Genomic DNA, 27,163 nt, shown 5'->3' with positions numbered 1-27,163 from the left:
AGTTTGAGACCAATTTCAACAATTTCCTCTTTGGACTTTTGGTGGTCGAGGATATCAGCCATGATACTGTCATTCACTTGATCGACAGTCATTGGTGGTTTTTGGTTACATGATCGAAAGACATTGGATGAGGAAGCCATTTAAGATGTATAAGATTTTGAGAGTTTGTAAGAAATATCTGATAAGGAGCCAATATTTATAGCTAAAATATTTACACAATTAGTCCCTATAACATTTTATTACCTCAAATTCAAAAGATGTACAGTTTTGGTCCCTTAATCCAAGCTATAAATACAAACTCATAGACAGTTCATTTGCACGACGACAAATTTTCAATTATTTTACAAATTCAAACACTCTTGCTAACAAAATGGCCTCCTCATCATCAAACAAGAATGTACAACGACCTCGTCTGACCGAAGAAGAGATGAAATCAAGAATCATTGCTGATGTCAAAGAGGATACTCTCCTACAAACTGAACTCTCTAACCAAATGCGTTATCTACGGGAGAAAGGGCGACAATGCGAGCATCGCCTTGAGGCACTACAAGCACTAGGCCGTAAGCTCTCGAAGCACGAAGAGACGTATTCGTTGGTTTTGCAGGATGAGATCAAGAAGATAAAGAGGGTGGTGGATGACGTTTTTGACGCTGGTCACACGTTGGGTGACCAGTGCACTTGGGCTGAATCGTTTCATGACAACTGCGGGGAAGGCAAAAGTACTTGGGAAGTCAAATGCCCGCAACACGACAAGCGGTGGGCAAACGAAAAAGCTTACCGCGGCTGGGGAAAAATGTCAAGCAAAGATGCAGACTAATTTGTGTTGTATTTTAGTTTAAGTACTATGTTTTTTATATTTTGTGTTGTAACGTTATCAATAAAATGTGTTTTTATTTCATGTTGGAACCAATTAAAAACAGATAACCAATTAAAAACAGATTAGGAATTCAGGAAAAAACAAACCTAAATTTCAAATTCATCAATACAAAGAGAAATTTTAATTTCAGGTAAAACAAACAAAAAAAACATTTTAATTGAGGTTGAAATTACATGGCATGACATATTCAAATTTTAGGGCATGTCTTCCTGTTATGGCCTAATTGACCGCAAATACCACATCTAGCTTGTTGTCTTGAGATTGAAGATCTGCTCGTAGAACTCTCATCCATCTCATTCCGGTACCGTCTGGTGCGTCTCCTACCCCTTTGCGTGACCAGTTTTTCAGGGTCTCCCTGAATCTGCCAATCTACCGGCGCCCAGTAATTCACCTCTCGAAGGGGAGAAAGTGTAGCATTATACTGATTTATCCATGTCCTAGTTGTGTACCTTTTACTTGGAAGATTAGCAGCTCTCTCTTGTCTATACCCGCAAACAGCAATGGCATGAGAACATGGAAACCTTTGATGCTGCCAAGCTCCACAAGAGCATTTTTTCCTATTCTCCCCCATGACAACATTGTATGTGTACTCGCCTTGTGCATTTCTTTGGTTTGTTCTGACCGTGTAATTACCTGTTCGTTCATCAAACACTTCCACTCTATGGCTTGTTGACGCTCGTTCACGCATCTGATAAACCTGCCACATTTTGCGAGCTAGTGGTGGGTTCCAGCTACTTGCCTTCCGGTATTGGCTGACAAAATGGTCTCTTGTCCAAGTAAAAGTGCTTTCAATTAAAGCTCTAATAGGTAGCATTCGAGCCTTACCAAGGATATTGTTTTGGCATTCGGCAATGTTTGTCGTTAAGTTACCCCAACGACGAAGCGCCGAGTCGTGCCTTAAAGTCCACTTGTCCAAACCAATGTTCCTCAAATACGGCCAAACAGCATCATCTTCACCTTTGATTGTGTTTATTGCCCAAGTATACTTGGATGATTGGGAGGTGGAACCGATAACCCAAGCCAGATTCTTGATTCTCATGTTCTTGAAGTGCGAGTTGACGTTGCTACAAATGTGCCTCAAACAATACCGATGATGCCACCCATCAATTTGGCTCACTGCATTAAGAATGCCTTGGTGACGGTCTGAAATGATACACAAATCACCTTGCCTCTACGACCCGACATGCTCTTCAAAGAGATTTAGAAACCATCCCCAACTTTCATTACACTCTTCATCAACCAAGCCATAAGCGACCGGCAATAGTTGTCCATTGGCGTTCTTTGTCACTACAGTTAGCAACTTACCTTTGTAGCTACCTTTCAAATGAGTGCCATCGACAAAGATCACCAGAATACAACGTTGGAATGCCCTAATTGCCGGTCCAAATGCCCAAAATACATACTTGAATGTATGTATATGGCTTGAACTGGTTGGAGAATGGAGCCATTCCACAACAGTGTCTGGGTTAGCACGTTGTAATTCAACAACATACTTGGGCAGTACATCAAAGTTACTCGGCCAAGTTCCATACAACCTTTCAATTGCTAACCTTCTTGCATTCCACGCCTTGGCGTAGCTCACGTCAACATTGAACGTTGTTTTTACTTGGGCCTGGATCTGTCTAACTTTTAAAGTTAAATCCTCCCGCACTTGTGACAAAATTTCAGAAGCAATCATACTTGCTGTCGTACAACGATTGTTATTAGATATCACTTCTCCATAACAATTGTGACTCTCCACCCACTTTGTGATCTGAAACAATCCTAATCTGTTTCTGTTAGATCCAGCTACAAGCCACCTACACGGGACTCGGTCCAAAACACCACGATAATTCTTCCCCTTGGTCATGCACTGTGCTTTCCAAAACGCTGGCCTTGTATTCATAACAATAAGTTCCCTGTTTTCTCTTATGTTCCAAAGCCTAACAAAGTGTATAAACTCCGCCTTGCTCTGAAAAAACATTCCTTTTTCTATCACATTTCTATCCGGCGACCAAAATTTCACATCTTCTTGAACTTCATTGAATGGCATTAGACGATCTTCATTATCATCTTCAAGATTAACAAGTTCTTCATGCTCCAAAGGACCTTGTGCATGAGCCCCTTCTTCTTCTTCATCTCCAGATACATCCCCATCAACGCTATATGCGTCGATGGTATCATCACTTGTATAAGGTGCCTCGTCGCTTGATCCACCAACCATTGGGTCAATTTCATGATCTTGAACATGTTCATCGTCTTCATCGTCATTGTCTTCATCATCGTCATTGTCATTGCCTGCATCATTTTCGTTATCTTCTGGTTCGTTACTTCCTTGGAAATAACATTGGCTTTGATTCAAGCTTAAGAACTGGTTTGTAAAAGTAGGCTCGAACTTCACTTCAAATTGCGTTTCACCGAGATGATAAATCATTGCCAAAGTATTATCATCCGTAATTAAGTTCCTAAAAGGAACACCCTTAAATTCATACCACAAATATAATTGCAGTTTGAACTGTTGTTTTGAAACACCAAAACAACTGTAAATTATATCACAGATTTGTGAATAAGTCATCATGTGGAAAATGGGAAAACTTCTTCTTTTCGATGGATATGTATTTTGAAGGATTCCATTTATGAATGATACTTGATCATCCCATACTAACTGAACTACAATGGGTTTGAATGATGAAGAAGAAGCCATTTGTTTTGAAAGTGTTTGAAATGTTATCTGAAAATGTTTGTTTTTTTTTTAAAGTGTTTGAAATGTTATCTGAAAATGTTTGTTAATGTTATCTGAAGAAGCCATCACATACTATATATATACAACAAAAATCTAATTAAGTTAACCTAGCATATTAGGGTTTCACCATGACATGACACGTATTAGGGTTTCATCGAAACCGGTTTTTCAAATATCGGTTTCGAGAAACGTGCATTTGACCACTGTACCACCGTACCACTACACTGTACCTCTGTCTGCCTGCTCTGTCTTGCCACTGTCCCACTCTGTCTCTCTTGTCACATCACCTTTGAGTCCGGTATTTGAAATACCGGATTCAATATCCCTTTTTGAAACCGGTATTTCAAATACCGGATTTGACCGGGAATTTTGAATCCGGTATTTCAAATACTGGTTTGACTTGTTTGATAAATTTTTTTTTTCCACAACTTGTTTGACAAAACACCCTTGAAATACGCCCGTTTCGAAAAAAATTTCAATTTACCTTTGGTAGAAAATTGCCAACACAAAAAAAATGTATCTTAATTTTACATGTCATACAAGTATACAACGCAGAAAGAAAAGACTTGCTCCGTACAAATTTAGGTAATATGATCAGAGAGAACACCTTAATACTCTTCATTCTTCGAAAAGATATGGTTTCATAAAATCATCATACTATATACTTCAACAAATTTCTATTTACTCTACTGGTCTGATGTATTGCATCATTGCCGATTTTCTGAGACAAAAGCTCTTTTTCTTCCTCAGCTAACTGATATGATTTCATGAATAATTATAAGTAACATTAAAAGGAAAGTTCAACTAGGATAAATGAAAACCAGCTTCATCAAGGACCAGCCTTTAGCTTCAAGACAAGCTCTTCACGCCGAGCGTATTGTTCTTGAATTAATTTTCGTTCAACTCGGCCTCAAGCTTATGTCCTTTGTTGATTGGGTCATCTTTAACCTCTAACTTTACAGGACTGCCTGACTGCCCCTCAGACAAGAAACTTAAATTTGATTATCTAGGCAGTAAGTATATTATGTAGTAAAAAAGATCTATAGCAGAACAAGAAAGTATAAATACAACAAGATATATTGATAAAAGGGTCAATGGACAGAAAATGCAACTATGGTAGCAAGCAAAGTAGGTTAAACCATCAAGGTCAGAATTAAACTTTTGCTCTTTTGAAGAATTCCCATGGAGTCTTGATGATAATTGGTCCTTTAAATTTTTTAAATTCTTTGACAAAATTCAGACTCCCTCAATTTGGCTTCCAGAACCAGAACTGTGCAGCGATTATGCAACTCTAATCTTTGCCTTCTTAGCTCACTATTTGATGCGGACCCATGTGTTGAAAACGGGTAATGTTATACTTGGACGCCCAAGATCGCTTGTCAAAGGGGGATTTACTGAAAGGTCATAACTTTAACTACAAGGCTCCGTTTTTGACTTGTGACCAATCCAACCGACCGGTGGAACAAGGAGCATTAAGATGCAAACCGTTGTTTGGGTTGACGTTCGGGCCCAAAAATGCTTTTTCCTATTATTGGCCTTTTTATATACTTTTTCAATTTTTTTGACTTGCTTTGTTATAACTTCCGACCCATTTGGTCTTTTAGGCCCATTTGAATTTTGCTTCTCTTTATATATGGTTGTAAGTATTGGGAGATGACCTGTTTTTCTCCCTATTAACTAAACGTATGCTCGCACGATGCGACAGCATTGGCTGTGCAGCGACAGCCGACGGGTGATAACAGAGTCGAGGACGACGGGGATGGCGCCGGTGGTGGGTTGATTATAAATGTAAAAGTTTTTGACATAAAAGGGGTTAGTGTAGTTTTTTATGGGTTGAGAGATTTATGTAGTAAATTATTTTATTAAGGGTATTATAGGTATTTTAGGTGGATAATTGTTGGTAGATTAGAGGGTGAGTTGTTAGGGCATCTCCAATGGTGAGTTTTGAAAGACTTTTTTCTTAGATATGTGTAAGAGTTTTTTTGTAAAAAAACCTTTACACTCAATGGTAAAAAAGCTTTTAAAAGCCCAAAATCAAATAAATGATGTTTAATATGATATATTTGATGAAAAACTTAATATCTACCGACCTATCTTCTTAATTAAACCTATTTTTGTACAATTTTATTTCATTTTAGTCTTTCAAAAGAATTTTATCATTGGAGGTAAAACTTTTTTTTTATAAAAAAATCTCTTACACATTCTTACACCTTTTATTACAAAAAAGCTTTTCAAATATCACCATTGGAGATGTTCTTAGAAAAGTAGATTGTTGAGGGTCAATCTTGGTATAATTAAGACAAAGGAGAAGGGGACATTTCTCTTTATAGGATTGAGATCCTTTAAAGTTATAATAACTTTATAGGTAAAATTAAGATAATCTTAATTCTTGAATTAAAATTAAGAATTAAGATTCAAAAATGGGTTTTTAATCTTGATCATTGATTATAATTAAATGTTTCACATCCATCAACTTTACCTATAAAAGTTCATTTTAACTTCAATCCCTCTTTATAAGGGAATATGGAATATAAATATAGATATAGATATAGATATAGATATAAATGTGTGTTAGTGTGAAGTTGTCTAATTTTCGATATTTTCTTTGATCAAAGAATATTAAAAGAATATTGTTTACAATATTTTTGTGAATTAACAAGTTCAATTATTAATCTCGTTTTAGTATCCAAGGGATTGCAAAAAAAAAAATCCGACCCAATGGGGAAATCAGATACCCGATACCCGAACCTGTTCGGGTCAGGGACTGGGGCATGTCTACCCCGACCCGACCCGACTCGACATATATATATAGTATAAACATTTTTTAAACATACACTCGCATATCTATCCGTTATATACATAATATATACACATTTATATTTATATTATAGATTATAGATTCTGATAAATATACTATCACTTTATAGATATGAGGAGTAATATGAGTAATAGAGTTTTTGGCTTTTGATTCATGTTTGCTGTTTTCATCAATGAACAAATAGTCGAACAAACATATAATAAACTTTGATATATCTACCCCTATAAATTTTCAGCCCTATTGCAGACTACTTAGTTGTGTTTTATATACTTACATGCTCATATTCGACATCTCAATCTGCATAGCTCTCTACACACACTCATAATTCGGGTTGGGTTTCAGGTTAATAACAGGTATCGGATATCGGGTCAGTTTTGGGTAACCTTTTTGCCCTATAGGGTGCCCCGATAAGATCCCCAACAGGTATTGGGTCGGGTTCGGGTATCATCTATCTTATCGGGTTTGGGTTCGGGTTCGGGTATGACACTACCCGCCCCATTGTCATTCCATCCATCACTATTTGACTTTTGAATATAAATATAGAAACTATATTATGGAAATACTTTTTTCAAGATTCCATATATGAAACATAGCCTCTTGCCTATATAAATACTATAGTAGTACCCGTGCGATGCGGCGGTGGTTAAGTGGCAATGCCGTGTTATTACATAAATGTGCGATTCAACTCATGTGTTTTTTAGTTCGTCTGAAAGTGTAAACTGCTGTTGTTGTTTGCAGGGAGGGGTTTATATGTTGATGGGTTATTAAATTCTTTAACCAAAATATTTTGAACAATAATCTCTATGAAACTATCGTCATAACGATTGTTTATCTAAAAGTAAGGCAGATGCGGACAAAAGTTTATAACAATGGATTAGATAGTATATTTGGTAATTCAAGGGTAGATAGTTGAAATGGGGAGAGGTAGTTTGTTTATATAGAGAAATGGGGAGAGGTAGTTTGTTTATATAGAGAGTATAGATATAGATATAATATATAGCTATAGCAATAGTAATAGTAAGGGATCCCTAATAGTAATATGCATTCCACACACACGATACGACTTCGAATTATTTTCTTGATTTGTTGTTGATTTGTTTTTCACGAAGATGGTGTACATTCGTGAGAATCTATACCTGGGACCCATCAATGCAGCCGCACGAGTACTTCTTGGAGAAGAAGGCGCTGCAGGCAGTAAAAAAGAAGAAAAAATCACCCATATTTTATCGGTTTTGGAGGACCCTTCTTTAGACTTTTTCACAGAAGTAGAACCAACCTTTTCTGTTCCCACCAAAGAGATCCGTATAGCATATATGGAGGACTACGGGTGGTGGGGTTCGGATAAAAAGATACTTTATGTGTTAGAGAATGCAGGTCATGATCTGAAGGTATTGAGGATGGCTGTGCCTTTGACAGACACCGAGAGTCAGAATTTACTCGATTATTTGGAAGTTTGTTTAGATTTTATTGATCGAGGTAGAAAAAATGGGTCGGTTTTGGTGCATTGCTTTGCAGGGGTATCCAGAAGTGCATCCGTGATGACGGCCTACCTGATGAGATCAGAACGGCTTTCTCTACAAGATGCACTTGAGTCGTTAAACCAATGCAGTTGGGTATGTCCTAATGATGGGTTTTTAAAACAGTTGGCTATGTTTGAAGAGATGGGGTTCAAGGTTGACTATTCAAGCCCTGTTTACAAACGCTTCCGTAGGAAGGTTTTAGGGCCACGCGCAGTCGTGAGTTCGTGGGTGCGCAAAATGTCTAGGCTAATGCTGACTACACCAGATCGCAAAGAAGTGCCAACTCAAGCACCGAATGAGTCATATAACCGAGAAGACAGAATTGACAGCTCTGCTGACATGGGTTTGATGAAAAATGAGGCTTCTCTTTTGACTGGAACTGATGCCAATCCCAGCCCAAACCTGGATGCGACCCGACCTGATAAACTGGACTCGTGATGGAAGAGCTCATGGGACTTTTATTTTTTTTTGCATGTTCTTATCTAGTTATCTTTGGTTAGACCTTTTCTTTTATATCGTCTGAAGTAGGTATTATCTTATAATTTGTTACTCTTTTTTTCAAGATTAAATGGTAAAATTAGTATTTTTTATTTTATTTTTTTGGATCTATCGGCGCCGTGCAATGTGTGATGTTGAATAATTTTTCTTAGATACCAGCTTATAAACTTCTTAATTACACCGTATATCTATTTCTGTTTACAGACTTGAAATTTCAACTTGAAGTATATGGTTGAATAGTCATTTTGTACAGATTTTTATATTAACATTAGAGGCGACTCTTCTCAAATGTCTTTAGTTAGATGATGGTTTAATCCAATTCTTGTAAGCCAAGCGAGATAAAATTCTTCTCAAATGTTTACCCTGAATCTAGTCTCACGACACACCAAATATGAAGAGTACCATACGTGATACAAGCTAAATTGGATTTGATGATAAATATCCGATTTACAGAATCTCCTCTAAAAATTGTTCATTCCAACCTAAAATCAGACATGCTTTCAACACAAAGTTCGCCATAAACATTGTAATTCTATGACTTATATATTTGAGCTCAAGCAGCAACAACAAAACTTCTCTTCGAATCGAGTATGAGCAATTGAGCATGAGAACAAAAAGTTAGTCCGCTGATCTGGTCAGAACTCTTCGTTGTTCCATTGAGTCTGACTTATTAACACGACTACCACAATACACAAATTTCAGTAGAAAAGAGCATAGGCGGTAGGGTATAAGACAACTGCCAACACAAAAACAACTCCGAGATTGTATCTTACATTTTACAGGTCATACAACGCAGAAGGCAGAGATTTTCTCCCTAAGACTTTAAGTGCAGAACAAAGAGAACAATTCCTCTTCAATCAGATATGGTTTCATTAAAATCGTACTATATACCTCAACAAATTTCTATTTACTTTACAGGTCTAATGTATTGCATCATTCCTGATTCTCAAGACAAAAGCTCTTTTTCTTCCTCAGATAACTGATGTGATTTCATGAATAATAATTATAAGTAACGAAAAAAGGAAGAGTTCACCTAGGATTTATGAAACCAGCTTCTTCCAGGACCAACTGCCTTTAGCTTCAAGACAAGATCTTCACGCTGAGCTTCTACTTCTGCATACTTGAGGCTCATGTTGAGGTATCGCTCTTGAAGTTCATTCAACTCGGCCTCGAGCTTATATTCTTTGTTGATCGGGTCATCTTTAACTTCCAACTTTACAGGACCGTCTGACTGCCTAACTTGTCCCTCAGACAAGAAACTGAAATTTGATAATATCGGCAGTAAGTATATTATAACAATATATTGACAACATATATATTTGACAAAGATTGGATGGACAGAAAATTGAAAAATATTAATGACATGCAAGCACGGCGTCGCGTGACAGTGTTCATGAATTTCTATAACACATACCTCTTAAGCTGTACTTTATACATTTCATTAGACTCCAAAGCCTCAGCAAGTGCAATCTCCAGTGATTTGATTCTTGAGGATTCATCAACTTTATTAGCTTCCACCTCCTGAGTGAAAAGTTGACGTTAGGAGATAGATATACTATTATAATTATGTTATGATTACTTCAGTTCACAGGCGGCAATATTGGCGGGACAGGCATTTAGGGTAACCGCAATACATGGTAATTTATTGTACATGTCCAAAAGGTTAGGGTGCACCTCAAAACACTTTTTTCCCAAAATTATCATTTAGAAAGAAAATTTAGTTTGTGAAATATGATCACAAAAATTTTACATCTAAAAGATAACCGAATCTTTCTTAAAAAATCTATTTAGAAGGTTGTTCAACCAGTTTCCTTCTAAGCTAATCTATCTACATTACTATTTGATTCTTTAGAAGATGAAATAGCCCGTATTGCCCATTCATAAGTAAATGGGATATTGCCACCTCTAATTTAGATAAGCTAAAAAGAAGAAAGATCTGATATGGACCTCTGTATGCTTAATGTCCTCATGAAGACTACCAGTAGTATCTGATACGGTGGAAAGATCCACAGTACTAGTAGCGATCTCATTGTCATCCGGTTTTAAATCCCTCTGCTCTTCAAGGGCTTCCGATTTCGTTGTATACTCCTTTTTTTCCTCTTGAAGACGGTTTAACTTCCATTGTAGTTGACTGTTTGACCGTTTGAAACGCCCAAGCTCATTTTTTAACTCGGCATCTTGTGCATATAATGCTTCTCTAGCAGCTAGATCCCCTTGAAGGCGCAAAAGTTTTTCTTCTAAAACAATCTTATTATGTTTATGATCTTCCAATTCAATCACTGCTTTGTGCATGCTCGAAGCTTTTTGAAGTAGTGAAGTTTTCTCTTCCTTCAATTGTTCATAATCCCCAGATATCATTTGTAATGAGGCTTCCAGTCTTTCCTTCTCATATTTCATTTCATTTAGTGAGTTCTTGAGGGCCACAATTTCATCCTGCAACTCTGGAATTTTTTGAAGTTGGACTTTAAGACTTGAATTTTCCTCGGTTAACTGTACGACTTGGTATTCAAAAGATTTAAGGTTACCAGAAAGCTCAGCAACCGTGTTTTTCAGCTTTTCTTCATTAGATCTAATATTCTCCAACAAATCCATTAATTTCTCATGGTTGATCACTAGCTCTTCATGGCTTTGTCTTGAAGCAGAAAGCTCACTTTTGAGTTCAAGATTCGCTTTTTCGTATTCAATCTTGACCGTATCAAGCTTTTTCTCAGATAAACCAAGTTTTTCCTCTAGTTCTGCAATAGATTTGATCCATTTATCCTTATCTGCACGTAAAACATGCATTTCGAGTATCGCTTCTGAAGCCATTCTATCCCGTTCATCATGAGTTGCTGATATTTGTAAATTGAGGTGTTCTATATTTTTCTGAAGGTTTTCAACTTCAACCACCTTCTCTAAGTACATCTGGTTCAACAAGCTCTCACCAGTAACACACTTCTCCGTGTGTTCTTTTATTTGCAGATGTAAACCATCAAGTTCAGAATTAAACTTTTTCTCTTTTGAAGAAATTCCATGGAGTGTTGATGATAGTTGTTCCTCTAAATTTTCTAAATTCTTTGACAACATCAAAAAATTATCTTCGGACTCCCTCAATTTGGCTTCCAGAACTGTGCAGCGATTATGCAACTCTAATCTTTGGTTTCTTAACTCACTATTTGACTTTTGAAGAGATGTACACTCTTCCATGAGATTTTCTGCAGTGGACTGTAATTGGGGGTTTGCTTTTTTTAAATACTCGCATTCTTCTTGACTTTCTAACCACCGGTTTTGCATGTCCTGAACTTTCTGTCTCATATCAACTTTCGTTGTTTCTACCTCATTTTCCAGTCTTTCGACTTCAGCTTGTAGTTTCACGATTTGAGACCCTGAATGCTCAGCTTCTAAACGACTTGATTCTCTTGCATCGGTTAAATACCTCAATTGGGCTTCTAGTCCAGATATGCGCCCTGATAAGTCGAGATTATCTTCCTCTAGTTCTGCTAGGTGACACTCCAATTCTTGATTATGAGACTCTACCTCCAGTAACTTCTTTTCAAGAATCTTGCTGCTAGAAATATGTTTGTCGTTTGTATCATCAACTTCTTTTTGTAAAACCTTCAAACTTTCCTCCAATTCACTATTCACAATTTGCAGATCAGAAAATTGAGTCTCCAAATCTCTTTTGGTAACTTTTTGAGACTGAATCTCATGTTCCTTAAGCAAACAGTCTGATGTAAGATCGTCTATCGCTGAGGATTTGGCCAATAATTCTTTACCAAGGTCGTCGATCTTGGATTTTAGTTCAACTACCAGATTTTCAAGTGCGTCTTCGTTGTCTTCAAAACTACCATCCATGTCATTGTATATATCTTTCGACTTCAGTTTGATATCTTCCTCACCACATTGAACACTATTTTCATCAGCAGCCTGCTCTTCTTGATCGAATGAAGCTGTACATACAAGAATATATGAATCACAAAAAACTACACAAATTCAACATTATAGGGTTAACAGCATCACTTGGAGAAAATGTGAAAGGTAAACATGCTGAATAATCCATGTCTACTTGTCTACTCATCACTTGGACAATTTTGACCCATTTACATAGGAATGGGTCCGTTCAGATTATGTTTATCTCTAATGGGTTATAATTATCTTCTAAGGAACAGGGCAAATGGATCAAAGTCAGCAAACAAGTCAAAAAGTTCGTATCATACTTGCAATGTAAAACATCCTAAATCACTTTTCTTTAGAAACTTAGGTTATTAGTGAAAGATAAAATTTTATAATCATATTTGACACTGCTATTTATACAAATTTAGAATTTTGGACACAAATTCTTTAGGGCAAACCCAGCCAACCAATTCCAATACTTGCCTATTTTGGACATAACCTATTACCCAACCAGGCCGACCCACCCATTTGCTATCTAGACTCATGGATCCAACCTTGTAAATAATATGCAGAAATGACTTACTTGCACGTTGTTCTTCTACCTGACATTTCAGCAATTGATTCAATGCAGCAATCTCACTCTCCTGTTGTACTGCTTTTTCACGGTATCTCTCAAGTTCACTATTAAGATGACTAGCTCTATCCTTAAAACTTTCCATTTGGACCTCTAGCTCTAAACACTTGCTTTCTAGATCATGACAACGAATTTGCAAGTAGGCGGCAGCTATTTCACCAGGCTTCATCTTCTCCCCCACCCCTTTAATCTGCCAGCCAGTCTCAGAATCTCCAATATTAGGTGAGTCGGTGCTGGGTCGTTCACCGTATGAAGAACTAACAGAAGTACCATTGGTCGAAAAATCCTTACTTAATTCTTTAAGCTTAAAAAGGAGCTCTATATTTTCATCAGTAAGCTCGTTACAATCTCTCTCGAGCTCTAGAACTTTCTCTTTCAAAGCTTCAACTTCTTTAACAAGATCAGGAGTTTCTATTGCATGAGATTCCGTTTCTTTCACCACTGGTGCAGCGAGAGCTTCTGATAATTTAGCTTCTAAATTAAAGATTTCTTTATCTTTCAGACTTAATTTCTCTGTCCATTCTGATTCACTATCCCGTAGACTTTGAGATTTCTCTTCCAGAGTCTTCTCTGCAGCGAGAGCTTCTGATAATTTAGCTTCTAACTTGAAGATTTCTTTATCTTTCAGACTTAATTTCTCTATCCATTCTGATTCATTATCCCGTAGACATTGAGATTTCTCTTCCAGAGTCTTCTCTAGATAGATGATTGTACTTTCCAGCCTTTGTGATTCCTGAAATTTCTGTAAATCAAGCTCTAATTTCATGCTGTCATTTGATTCACCTGTAGGCCACTGTGATGCTTTCAAACTCTCGATCTCCAACGTCTGTTTTTCGATGTTCTCTTCTAATTCCTGGAGAACAGAAACTAGCTCAAGATTTGAATCTTGAGTTTTATTTAATTGTAGAGATAAATTCTCATTTAATTCTTTCTGAAACCTAATTTCTTCTTCCAATTCTGCCAGGACATCAGTTTTATCTTGGAACTGAACTTTCAGAGTATCAGCATCCCTTTCTTTCACTTCCGACTCGCCTAGAAGAATTTTTAGGTGTTTGATCTCATCTTGCAGTCCATTACATTCTGCTCTCAATGCAGAAAGCTCCATACTTGCATTATCCAGGTTCTTTGTTTGGTTAATAGTCTCATTTCTTGACAAGTCAAGGTCAACCTTCAACTTTCTAGCATTTCTTTCCCACATCCTTGCTTCTGCACGAAGTTCTTCTGGTGTAGACCCTTCAGCCTCGAGAAATTCAGCAGGACCAAAAGTTCGTAATGGTGATGCGGGAACAGGATGTGAAGCTTTTCCTGAGTCTTGTCTTCGGTTTAGGATATTTTTTCCTGAACCGAAAGGAGAACGACTTGATCTTGGAGAATCATAAACATTGACCGGGCTATACAATGTGCTACTTTGAGAGGCTGTTGATTCTGGAATTCCAATCATATCGATTCCAACTTCACTCAAGTTACTACTAGGACTTTCCCTACCAAAAGATTCGTCAATTGAATCAAAGCTATGATGTGATCTCACTGTTGATGAGCTTGTCTCCTGTCAAATTAGTAACAAGACTAATGTTATTCCATTGAGTTTACAAGGTTATGTGTGAAGGAAATTACATCAGATGATTAGTGAAGCTACCAGTGGCTCTACAGTGTCATGGAAAAAAATAAAAACTGCCAGCCTAGTCATTTTAGTGTTTAAAGGATTCTCAAAACACAAATGTAACATTTACGAAATGGTATTACAAAATATCAGATCATGGAACAAGATCAAGAGTAGAACATAAATTGGAGTACTAGACTACAGACATAATAGAGCTGGATGTTGCCACTACTTATAAGATCTTAAATTGGTAAAGACTAAGTAGATTAACTTTTTATAAAGTGAACATAAAAAGTGACTAAAATCAATCTGTAAGAGTAAAAATTATTTCTAATCATATAACATTCCAGGATAACTTATGGTTTTATGAGCCATAACCCTTTCATTAGAGTTGGGTGAAAATTACCCTACTACCGAGTCCTCTTGCATGAGACGTGTCAAAAATGCTATTGGTCATGGAAGGTCCTACATTTTTGGTATTTGTACCGTCTGATGCATTTGACATATTATCTAAATCACTATACTCCGAGTTGACATCTTCTGTAAGCGAATTGGAGTCTTTACATCTGTTTCAATGAAACATGCAGCATGTTACTGCCTTTGCAAGGAGTGGAAGAAAAATTACAAGCTTCTCTTGTTCAGGAACAAACCTCAAATTTGGCCTGGGAGTTAAGCACTGAATAGCGACCTGCAAACAGTGAATCCAAATTCTTCCTTCTGAGAGAGCACATACAGGATTTCATCTTATAAGAAAGGCCTAATGTACAGATTATAAGACAAGCAAAATCCAGAATTCCAGAACTCATGCAAGTAAACATATATTCCATTTTCAAAAGGTTTATCGATTCCAAGGGGTGCTAATGATGAATGAGCAAAACAACTAACGGGAGACAGATAGACAATCCCGAAACCTATGCATAACTAATTCCTGTCCTAATTTTATTTAACCTAGTTATATATTACTAAATTTGTCCTAGCAATTACCTAAAAAATAGCTATGTGGAAAATAGGATAATCATAAGATTCTAATAACTTGGAAGGTTAACCCAACATCAACAATCTTTGTATAAGCTTCTGCAGATTTCGAGTTACCCCCACCCACCCACACAAACACCCACACAGACCCCCCCAAAAAATACCATTATATTAATGAGCGTTAGAATCGACATACCTGTAAAATAGTCCCGTGGTCACACTTTTTTAGTGGGAGTGCAACAGGAAGAGAAGTTTCAGAACTCAAGTAATTCGACAAATTAACGGTAACTTCTCCAAGGATGCCAGATCGAGTTGATGCCTGACAAAGAAAACCATGAGATGTTAGAACTAAACCCTGCAAAACAGGCTCACTCCAGTAACATAAGATTGGGTTGTAGTTATAAACATGAGTGCAATGAGTCAAGATAAGCACCATACCTTTGAAATCAGAAGTTTATACAGGCATTGCTGAAGCTCTTTCGAATTGTCCCCATTAGAGATCCAAATAGATTCTGACAACGTCTCTGTCCATCTACAATTCCCATTCCATACAGATGCTTTACCCGTTTTGCTAACAGTTTTATCTGATTCTACGGATATGAGAGACAGGGTAAGCTTATCCCAACCTGCGGGTACCTGCAAATACAATGTTACAGTTAAAAGAAGAAAAGCAAACAGTGAAAATGAATTCTAAACTAACAAGAAATCTTGGTCACAACTGATAGAGTGATAGCTAACTATGACTGCACACTCCTTCATTCACTCATCTTAACAAAAAATAGGCCCCTCTAACGTATATACTCCCCATTCAAATAGTAAAGCAAATTACTATAAGACTGAATTAGTAACAAGAAGTATTCTTTATCACCAACACAACATGTATACAATTATCAAATTTCCTTTAAATCATTTCTAAACAAAATATTGAAATTTTACAAATATAGGTTTGTATAGTGCACTAGTTGTTCAGATTAGCAAGATGATGTACCTGTATTGCCACCATTTATGATAACATATAACATATTAAATTCTGTCTCGCAGATAATTGTGCGCCTTACAATTCTAGTTTATCCCAAAAAGTTCTTACTATCTCAGAATATTTTAGTTTAGCTGTAAGCAACATATGAGAATTTTAAAGGACAAATTGGTCAATATTGGAAGTGATTTGAAACTAGAGGAGAACGAGCAATTATTGAAAATTCTAGAGGGTTAGATGTGAGAATCAAGTAGTGATGGGGATAAACAGAAACACTAGTTTTCAGCAACAAAAGCTCAATAAGAGAGAGGCAAACAAAAGCTGTAAAGAGGTCGGTAAAGTGAATGGGAAGAAAAGGAGAAAGAATATAATTGATTTACATGAATACTGAGGATTGTCGGATGTGATAAACAATGCTGGTCTCAACATAGAGGATACAGAAAACTTTGGGGTTGATTTTTTTATAATGAATGGAATTCTTGAAAAATCAATGGGACCAAGTTCGGTGATTATTTAAAAGAGGTTGCATCACTCAATCAATTAATCAATGTACTTCTGCGCATGTTTTCCCAAAGTTAAACGAAGGTCAGTTATTACTCCGTTTGTAATGTAAAAGTAAGATTTCATCTGTTCGTTTCAGTTGCAATATGATACTTTGGTCATTACTTCAAATGCTTGAGAGGAGCATAATAATGGATGAATTGATTTAAAGATTAAAGATCACAGGCTATACATTTGGGAAATAGTAATCGGTCAAATCTCTCTTTCCACCAGAGAGTTATTAAGGGGTATATGGCAGAAATTTTATCCTATAGTTTTGTTGTATACAGTTGGGTCATTTAGATAGTGTTGGTAGTTTTCAAGCATTATCATACCTTTCTACAGAAGGTCTGATTGCCCGATTTCTTGTTGGTCCATAAGATGTTTTCATCATACTCAGTTGTCATATGGTGTTTTTCCGTTTGTATTCTCGGTTAGTAGTTCAACAAAATTTGACCGTTAAAAAAGAAAAAGTTTATCCCGAAATAAGTATCTAGTTTCAAAACTATATTCAAGGTATCTCATTTGACACTAAGATAGAATCGCAAAACTTCATTAATTGTTCATTCCAAAAAGATTAAATGGTAATACAGCATTTCAGCCAATTAAAACTACGACGGAACAACTATAAATCTTCATACACCACAATCTTATCACACAGCTGTAAATTTGTTGCGTTCGTATAGTCTCCCGGTTCCCTACTACGATTAGTAACATAATAATGCAATAATAATGTTACTAATTCTGAAAAAACAAGGCGAGAGGTCCTTTTCCACCTCAAGTCGGGGTAACGCTAACCTCCCCTATACACCATCATAGACGGTATTGGGACTCATAACTCGTGAAAAACGGTATTGGGTGTTATACTAATACTAATTAATAACTTTTGTTAGTAAGCTACAAGTACGGTAAAAACATGTGAAAATGAACCTGCTTTTTTATTTATTTATATAAGCTATATATATGCTAACATCCTGCTTCCTAAATTTTCTTTCTTTTTTACCGACTTTCCTTACAAATAAAAAATAAAAAAAGTAAATAAATAATAGAAATAATTTAGCTGAGTGATATCATCAGTAATAATAATAATAATAATAAAAATAATCCTCAAGTTACAAACTTGCTAAGAAAAAATAAAAATACAACAACACTTAGTCACTTACTATTAATAAAGTAGTATTTAATTACTGTGTGTGTATATATCTATATCTATATTCTATATGTATCTACAGAGAGAGATAGAGAGACCTGGAGAGCTTGAAGGCTAGAGAAAGTAAATTCAAGTTTTTCAGCTGATTTGAAATCAACAGATGAAGAAGTAGACGAATTTCGTCGGTGAAACCTGTTCATCATTTTTTGTTTCATCATCTCCTTCATTTTTTTTTTACCTTTGAAATTTACTTCAAAATTTGGTTGCTTCTCAAAACTAATATTTTATTATGATGATGATGAAGAATTTATAAAGTGAAATTTATTTTTATTATTATTGTTATTAGCACGATTACATGAATAAGAAAAAGAAGAGACAGACAAAGTGAGAGAAAAAAAAAAAAAAGGTGAAAAATATGGCGGATAGTGGGATGTGTCTGTTTAGCTGTATATTCTTTCTTTTTTTTTTTTTTTTATTAATTTTTAATTTTATTTTTTCTGTTGGGTGGATTCTGATATGATGAAACCAAAATCCCAAATTGACCGAATATTTTACATTTAATATTTTGGAACTTCCCATGTAGGAAACAAATATTATACCGCAACTACTCTATACTATTTAATGAAAATGAAATTCTGATCTCAGGAAAAGAAAAACATAGTCACGTAAGTATAAAATTATACTATATTAAATTAGAAAAAAATGTTAAATACAACTAGCTGCACTTACATACATAAAAAAAATTATATTTTAGATCAAAAGTGTATAACTGTTTTATATATAATCTTTAGGACTTTGTTTAACAAGACTTACTTTGCTACATAAAAAAATGGTCGAACTCTTATGAATCAAGTCACACGTTAAAAAAAACTAAAATCTCGAGCCACATTTTGAATTAGGAATGGACAAAAAAATTTGTTTTTCGTGTCTTTTGGATACATGTATCGATAATAAAAAGTTGGAAGGAAAAGACAAAATTTGTCTATTTAGAAAGTAGCAAGAGGATGTATAAATAAAAGTACGTTAAGAACAAAAAATTAAAATATTATGTTAAGATTCGTTTACTACTAAAAGATTCGTTAAAATAAAGTTTTTGGCTACTTTTTGCTACTCTCTATTAAGTGGGAACCATGTAACATGTTTACTCTTCCTTCCTATGTTTAACTAAATCTGGATTTTTTTTTATCTGTATAAACTATCTACCAAAATGTTAGTATGTCAAAGCATTATGGATTCATGGTGGAAAGGATTTAAATTACAAGACTATCTCGTATGAATCTCTAATATAAAACTATATATAAAGGTTAGTTTAATTTGGTTATACAACGATACTAAGATTACTAGAATAGATCCACTTGTTGTGATTTTAGTCTAATTGTTACATATATTCTAGCAATAATTTTAAACAATATATAACTCAAATACTTTGACGTCTATATAACTATAACTATATATAAAAAAATTGTGCAAGTAAGACTGATTGTGATAGTGTGACTTGTGATGGAAAAACTTATTATAAGCAGCAATAAAATTATGTATTTTTCCCCCCATGATTTCAAAAGCTGATCTTGATGTCGTTATGCATTATGGTTGAAAGCTTTATTAAAGTTTTAGTAAAAAATGTGCTTAGCACTTTTTGAGAAAGGTAGCCCATATTAATACCGTGCTTTTTTATTCATATACCATTTGGTATAACTTTAAGAGGAGACTCAAATATGATATGCACATGATCAAAAGTTATGGTACGATTATCAATTCTTTTGAGAAAATACATAATTGCTTGTTGATGAATTCCCAGCTTAATTATGTGATCATCTTTTTTTCATTCTATGACTTATATATACTTCTTTTTTTCTTCTCAAAAGAAGGTGTGTCATGCATAAGCTTAACAGCATAACTCTAATTTTCCCCGTGTGGAACCAAATACAACATATTAACATCAAGTCTTCAACAAACATTGTCCACTTCCATTAATAGAAATTACTATCCATGTGACACAACACTCCAATTTGATATGGTCCCCTACTCTTTCATCTTACAAATTCCAAATCAAAACATCATTTTCATCATTTAATTTGTCTGAGATGCATATCGGCCATTTTTCCTCACAAGGTTAAACGCTCATGTTGGATGTAAAAGTAAATTTTTAATGAGGCCCGCAATGCAAAAGGTAGGTGAACGAACAATACAATATCGTAAATGACAACTCATTTTATTCTTGTTTGAATAAATTTTGTCACTCATGGGATCGTAGTTGGGAAATATCTTAATCGATGGCTTAACACAATCAAGAAATAAGAAATACTCACGTTAAACAATACATCTTCGTTTCAATTGTGCCATCTTAACTATGTAAAGTATATGTGTTATAAAAAGAAAATTCATATAGTCCGCTTAAATTAATAATCTTGATTCACAAGTAAATAAGTTACTTAATTAAATAGCGTATGACTTATGACTTGTATACTTTCTTAATGATGTGGTTCAGACGTCAAAAGACGAGTGCCAACGATCTTTTTCGGTTGAAATTTAAGAAGTCTTTGGTAGCGACACCATTGGCATCTCTTGGCTCATCAATCGATGTTCGTTCGATTAAGCAAGGAATTAAGAAGTGATCAGTTTTGTTGGGTTCTTTGGTATATATATATATATATATATATATATATATATGTATGTATACGTAAGTTTTGGGTAAAACAAGAATTAACGTAAAATAAATAAAACAACATGTTTTGTTGGGGAATTTCGCTATAAATGAACAGATTGCCGGATAGAATCAATCTTTGAAGGCACATAAACGCTTTCAGGTTGAATCAATTTGGCGGTTCACCCAAACTATTCAATCGGATACAATCAAATACTAAGAATGTTTTGTGTGTATATGTTTGAGAGAACAGAACCAGAGAAAAAGAGAGGAAGAAAAGATCTGTCGATCAATAAATAAAAACGGGATTTTATTAGGGTCTAATAATTGTCGTTAGGCAGTTAATTAACATGTTTCGAATTTGGCAAAATTAGTCACTCAAATTCCAAAATTAAAATTTTCGGAAGGGTTTTACCATGACAATTCAATGAAAATAAAAAAATCCAGCCAAGGACTCTGCCCCTTTGACCCCGCCAGGGGCTGCCGCCCTTGGACCCCGCTCCCAGGGGCGCTGCCCCCGGACCCCTGTACCTTAGGGGCGTAGGTCATAATAAATTCAAATAGGTGTGCACTCCGCACCTCCAATCCTATTTGATGTATTATTATGACGTTATTGATCAAACAAGTTAATCGAATTACATTAAAATATCCAACATGTTTCTATTCACTAAAAATCGGCGTGCATCATGAAAATCATTGTGCATCAATTGCTTCGTGAATCTTTGTGCATCAATTTAGCCATATCTATGGGTCAAAATCTTGTTCTTCAGTTAAATTTTATATTTTTTCATTTACTTAATAAATAAAAATAATCATTAACTATTTATTTTTTACTTAATACATATAGATATTATATATGGATAATGATTAATCATTCTAATTTATAAGTCTAAAAATCAATTAAATCATAAAATGATTACATGTGAAAAATCAAAAGGTAAAATTAAAAAAGAGATTAAGTAGAATCTACTTCACATTCATATGATTTAAGATGATTTTTAAGTTAATATTTAAATTTTTTTTATCATATTATATTATTTATATATATTCAACCACTTAATAGTTAATATACACCATATTTAATATACACCATACGGAAAAAATTGGGACTTAAAAGTTAAAACTCTCATTTCTTACACGTACCGATTACCATATACGAGTATAACTTACTATCATTTCTTACACGTGGTACCGATTACCATATATACTTCAGGTCGTCAACCGACAATGTCTAATTTTCCAATGTACGTTTATGTTAAGTATTTTTTCCACTTCCATTAACAGCAATTACTATCCATGTGACACAATACTCCAATTTTACATGGTCCCCTACTCGTTAATATTCCAAAGTTCAAAGTAACATTAGGTAGTATTTTTCATCATTTGTCTCATGCAAATCGGTCCTTCTTTTCTCATAGGGTAAAAGTTGATGGGGTTGTAAAAAGCAACTTTTTAATGAGACCCACAAAACAAAGGTAGGTAATCCAACAATTATAGTAGATTACAGAAAACTCCTTTTATTCTATTAAGGCTATCTCCAATGGGGTGTCCTTGGGTGTCTTTAGATGCCTTTAGATATCTTTTGCCGTTGAAGCTTGTTCAAAACTAAGGATTTTTTGAAGGATGCCCTTACCTAAGGGCATGTCCTTACGTGTCCTTACCTAATATATTTTTGTTTTTAGTGGAGGTAAAAGGATATGTAAGGCTATCTCCAATGCTAAGGACTCCCTTAGGCGTCCTTGAGCTGCCACATCATATCCTTACAAATCCTTACACATCCTTATAAATCCTTAAAATCCTATAATTTTATCTCCAACCATACAAACATCCTTACATATCCTTTAACTCCACTAAAAACAAAAAAAATATAAGTAAGGGCACCTAAGAGCAAGGGCATGCATCAAAAAATCTTTAGTTTTGGACAAGCTTCAACCGCAAAGGATATCCAAGGGCACCTAAGAGCACCCAAGGGCGTCCAAAAACATACCCATTGGAGATAGTCTGAGGATATGTAAAGATGTTTGTATGGTTGGAGATAAAATTATAAAATTTGAAGGATTTGTAAGGATGTATAAGAATTTGAAAGGATTTGTAAGGATATGATGTGGCAGCTCAAAGACACCTAAGGGCGTCCTTAGCATTGGAGATAACCTAATATCAATGGAAAAGCTTTTATTCTATTATTATCAATGAAAGAGCTATGTGGTAGTTAGGGGCAAGGGTGTAGTGCCACAAAATTGGCAAATTGGCAAGTTTGGCAAAAAAATAAGCCAATGGATGCTTGACAAGTGGTGTAGCCAAAAAGTAACAAAAAATAACCAAATTCTTGTCAAATGTGGTGGTGTAGTGTAAAACTTGCCAATTTTGTGGCTAAAATATATTACCAAATCAACCCAAAACTTTCATTAAACTTAAAAACACAAATAAAACATATGGGTAGTTTTGGCCGATGCTAGTAAACGTTAGTAGTTACCGTTTTTTTTTTTAGTGAAATTCGAACGTTAGGAGCGTCTGGACTTTTTTTTTCCTTTTCCAACCTCGATATATACATACACATACTTTCTAACAATATTATCTCAAATCCTTTATCTATTTATCAAATCATTTCATTCATCACATCCAAATGTCGCATCATCAGTGGACTAAAGAAGAGGATGTTTTGTTGACGAGGTGAAATGAAGACACGAATGGCATCCTCATCAAAAAAGAATGTCCACCGACCTCGTCTGACCGAAGATGAAATGAAGACACGAATCATGGCTGATATCAAAGAGGACACCCTTCTTCAAACTGAACTCTCTGGGGTCATGGGATACCTGAGGGAGAAAAGACGACGATGCGAGCAAAAGGTAGAGGCAATACAAGCGTTAGGCTGCAACGTTTCGAAACACGAAGAGCACTATTCTTCATTTCTACAAGGGGAGATCAACAACTTCAAGAGTGTGGTCGACGATGTTTTTAAGGCCGGTCATACGTTGGGTGACCAGTGCACTTGGGCCGAATCGTACCATGATAATTGCGGGGAAGGCAAAAGCACGTGGAAAGTTAAATGACAAGTGGTGGCTAGACGATTACGCTTACCGTGGCTTTGGAAGTATGTCAAGCAAAAATGATGATGATGAATAATCGTACCCAGTGTATTTCGTGTTTTTATCATGTATTGTCTTTTTTAATTATGTGTTTTTTAGTGTAAAATGTGTTTTTTTAATATGAATAAAATGTGTTTTAGTGTAAAAAGTTGTATATATGTAGAAGTTGAGGGGGGAAGGTTTAAAAAAAAACAAAAGTACACGCTCCCACATGCCAAGAATGGCCACGTGTCCTTGCCCAATGTTCATTTTCATCGGCCAAAACTAGCCGATTGCTCTTGCCAATGCTTGCCGATTGAACTTGCCGATACAAGCCGATTCACGTGCTATAGTGTAACCGAGTTACCGATGCTTCTTGCCGATAAAACAAGTCGCCTACACCCTTGACCCTTAGAAGTAACCATGATAACCTCATCATTTCTATTTAACTTTATATATTTAATACTATTTTAAAGTATTTATTCAGTTTTAAGGTAATTGACAACCCATACTAATGTAATTGAACTTTGTAGTTTAATTTTACACTTATTAGTATCATGAAAACTGTTTGACAACTCAAAATATAAATCCTGACTCCGCCAATAATTATTATTAAGTTGTATTTCAACAACTAAAACCAACTACTCTTTGTTGGGGTTTAGGATCTTCTTTAAAGATTTATGGGTTTACCAAGAAAAAAAACCCATCTAAACTACACACAACAATTATAGTATATGTTTATGACTTAATGAATTTAATGCCATTAAAAACAATCAAAATTATTGTTTTTTACTTAATAAAAAAAAAGTAATTCTAATGATTTAACACGTACAAACATTATTTCATCATTTTGTTACTTATCAGATACTTAATAGTTAAAAAAACAAACAAATAGGTCCTAAATAAACTACAATTAAAGATCAAACTTTGAGGCAGTTAGTAATTTAAGATTAAATTTAAGTTCTAATATTAACATTTAATAAATAAAACTTAAATAAATCAAATACAAATTCTAAAACCTAGACATATAAATAAAATTTTGATAAGTTTGAAAACAATATAAAAAAGCCTTTTAAAAACGACAAGTAACAAACTGCTATGCTATTGTTTTCTTAGAGCATCTACAAAGGTAAAAAAAAAGTTTTTTTTTTTATTTTGCCACCTAATTATCCACCATCTTCAATCTATTAAAAAGACATCTTTGCAATGGAAAAGTTTTTTCTAGAGCTTTTTTTTATCACTAAACAAGAAAAAAAGTTTTTGATCAAAAGGTTAAGGATTGTCAACCTATTCATCAAAAAAGCTTTTGTACCCAATGACATCAATCTTGACTTTTTCTTTTGAAAAAACTTTCTTTCAACTCACCATTGGAGATGCCCTTACTTTGATATATATCTACTACTCCTTTATAATGATTATTCACCTCCATATTTTAGGAAAGGGTTAGAAAATAGTTAAATGGAAAATTACTAGCTTGTCCTTAATAAACAACCCTTAAGGAAATGGTTATTAGATATTATCAAAATTACTCTTAATGAATTAATTTACACTTTAAACCCTTATCTTCTAAAATATCACTATCACCATTGTATCAACTTACACGGTTAGACCACTCGACACCAATTGTCAATGTCATCGATCACCACCCGTCACCGACACCACTAAACCACCGTCGCCGTCACCGCCGCAGCATTGCGCGGTATAATGCTAGTACATACAATACTATCTTAGTTAATGATGATATATACATTGTTTAATGATAACATATTATAATATTGTTTACAATATAGAAAAAATATTGTTTACAATATAGAAAAAAATGTCCACTTGTCTTGCAAAAAGAAAAGAAAAACTGTAGACAGTGAAGTGAGTGACCAATGAGCATCATAAAAATCATTAGCGCAGTCACAACAAAAGTTGCAAAACTCCAACAATATAAACTTCAAAACAACCACAAAAATATGCACATTAAACATGTAAAGCAATAGCCAAAATAGCCTAAAACGAACACAATTTTAAATTTACGATAAAAGAAAATCATAAAACTTGCAAATAAAAAACTAATAATCTACATCTTTATCTCGTCTCTTTGGTTAGGGTTAGATTGCAACATTCTTGGTCTCTCAAAAGGTTCCTAAAGATTCATATCATATATTGTAACTAGCGTTAGAGCGACATCGTTTTATATTACGGTTATTCTTTTAAAGATTTTAGGCGATAAATAACGGTTCTTTTCCTATCTTCTATCTTTCCATTTTTATAGAAAAAAGATTAATAAATTATAATGTCATCTACATATTATAAACACAACCTTATTCTCACTAAAGCAAATGAAAATTATAATATCTTTAGAGGATATAAAAAGAAAATTATTTATATATTATAAATTTATAATCAAACTCATATGAAATGCATAATTGGCTAATTGCAACACGTAACACGCAACAACAATTAATAGGATAATTTCCACCACACAATTGCAAGTTTGCAATTAAATCATGAATTTGGTGAAATATTACAATATTTAAGCTCAGTTACTTATTTTTATGTTTTTATCAGGGTTTACAAAATTGTAAGTTAAGTTAGGGATTTTATATCACCTTCTTTAGAATCGGGTTTGTATAGAATCAAATGTTGATACGGTGGACAGATTAGAGGCAACAACAAGAGACGTTGGAGAATGGAGATCAATCAAAATCAAATTGATTAAGGAAGGAAAAGAGGATTAGTTATAATATTTTAACTAAATTTTAGGACCGTGTCTTACAACTTTATCAATATTAAATGTTAGTTTATTTTGATTTAAAATTTAATTAATTAAATGATGAAAATATAAAATAAATTTATCAAGTTGATAACTACAAATTGTAATAATTATAAGTTAAGTATTTAGTGAGGGTAAAAATTCTAAATTATTGATGAAAAATAAAAAGTGTAAATTAATGAGATTTTTTCTATAAATATTAATATAAATATAATATACTAATAAATTTGGATAATGATTAAGATTTTTAATTTATAATTAAATTAATAATGACATTATCGATTTTTAATTTGATAAAATTAAAAGCTATAATTGGTTAATATTGAAAAAAGTTAGTACAGTCAAACATCTATAAAGAGATTAGTGAAAATCAACACTCGATAAATTAATAACTCACTAAATTAATAAAATATTTCAGTTTCAATAATATTAATTTATAAAGGTTTCACTGTATATATAAAGATGATAATGATGTTTTGTATTTGAGATTTTGAGTTAGGACGG

The 27,163-nt window shown here is 34.4% G+C and overlaps 3 protein-coding genes across 3 annotated transcripts; 1 reads left to right on the top strand and 2 right to left on the bottom strand.

Moving 5' to 3' along the window:
• Positions 1–1,064: 1,064 nt before the first annotated feature.
• Positions 1,065–1,916, bottom strand: LOC122590271. The gene has a single exon (XM_043762603.1). The coding sequence runs from the start codon at positions 1,914–1,916 to the stop codon at positions 1,065–1,067; it is 852 nt and encodes a 283-aa protein (XP_043618538.1).
• Positions 1,917–7,473: 5,557 nt separating this feature from the next.
• LOC122590259 (dual specificity protein phosphatase 1-like) lies at positions 7,474–8,375 on the top strand. The gene is made up of 2 exons (XM_043762593.1): positions 7,474–8,150; positions 8,238–8,375. The coding sequence occupies exons 1-2, from the start codon at positions 7,527–7,529 to the stop codon at positions 8,373–8,375; spliced, it is 762 nt and encodes a 253-aa protein (XP_043618528.1). The 5' UTR covers positions 7,474–7,526.
• Positions 8,376–9,163: 788 nt separating this feature from the next.
• On the bottom strand, positions 9,164–18,449 carry LOC122602363 (early endosome antigen 1-like). The gene is made up of 9 exons (XM_043775062.1): positions 18,282–18,449; positions 15,956–16,153; positions 15,714–15,836; positions 15,193–15,230; positions 14,949–15,108; positions 12,892–14,488; positions 10,383–12,364; positions 9,850–9,956; positions 9,164–9,694 (listed from the first exon to the last, which is right to left on the bottom strand). The coding sequence occupies exons 1-9, from the start codon at positions 18,408–18,410 to the stop codon at positions 9,469–9,471; spliced, it is 4,560 nt and encodes a 1,519-aa protein (XP_043630997.1). The 5' UTR covers positions 18,411–18,449; the 3' UTR covers positions 9,164–9,468.
• Between the last annotated feature and the right edge of the window lie 8,714 nt (positions 18,450–27,163).

This window comes from Erigeron canadensis, chromosome 1 (assembly GCF_010389155.1).
Source record: "Erigeron canadensis isolate Cc75 chromosome 1, C_canadensis_v1, whole genome shotgun sequence".
NCBI classification, from domain to species: domain Eukaryota; kingdom Viridiplantae; phylum Streptophyta; class Magnoliopsida; order Asterales; family Asteraceae; genus Erigeron; species Erigeron canadensis.
This window is presented reverse-complemented; position numbering and strand designations above follow the sequence as displayed.

Bases quoted from the DNA above. Each gene is read 5' to 3' on its own strand.
- LOC122590271 (XM_043762603.1), bottom strand. From the start codon at position 1,916: ATGAGAATCAAGAATCTGGCTTGGGTTATCGGTTCCACCTCCCAATCA.
- LOC122590259 (XM_043762593.1), top strand. From the start codon at position 7,527: ATGGTGTACATTCGTGAGAATCTATACCTGGGACCCATCAATGCAGCC. The intron at 8,151-8,237 runs GTCGTGAGTTCG...GCACCGAATGAG, and splicing joins AGGTTTTAGGGCCACGCGCA to TCATATAACCGAGAAGACAG.
- LOC122602363 (XM_043775062.1), bottom strand. From the start codon at position 18,410: ATGAAGGAGATGATGAAACAAAAAATGATGAACAGGTTTCACCGACGA. The intron at 15,837-15,955 runs GTATGGTGCTTA...TTTCTTTGTCAG, and splicing joins ATAAACTTCTGATTTCAAAG to GCATCAACTCGATCTGGCAT. The intron at 15,231-15,713 runs GTATGTCGATTC...CACTGTTTGCAG, and splicing joins ACCACGGGACTATTTTACAG to GTCGCTATTCAGTGCTTAAC.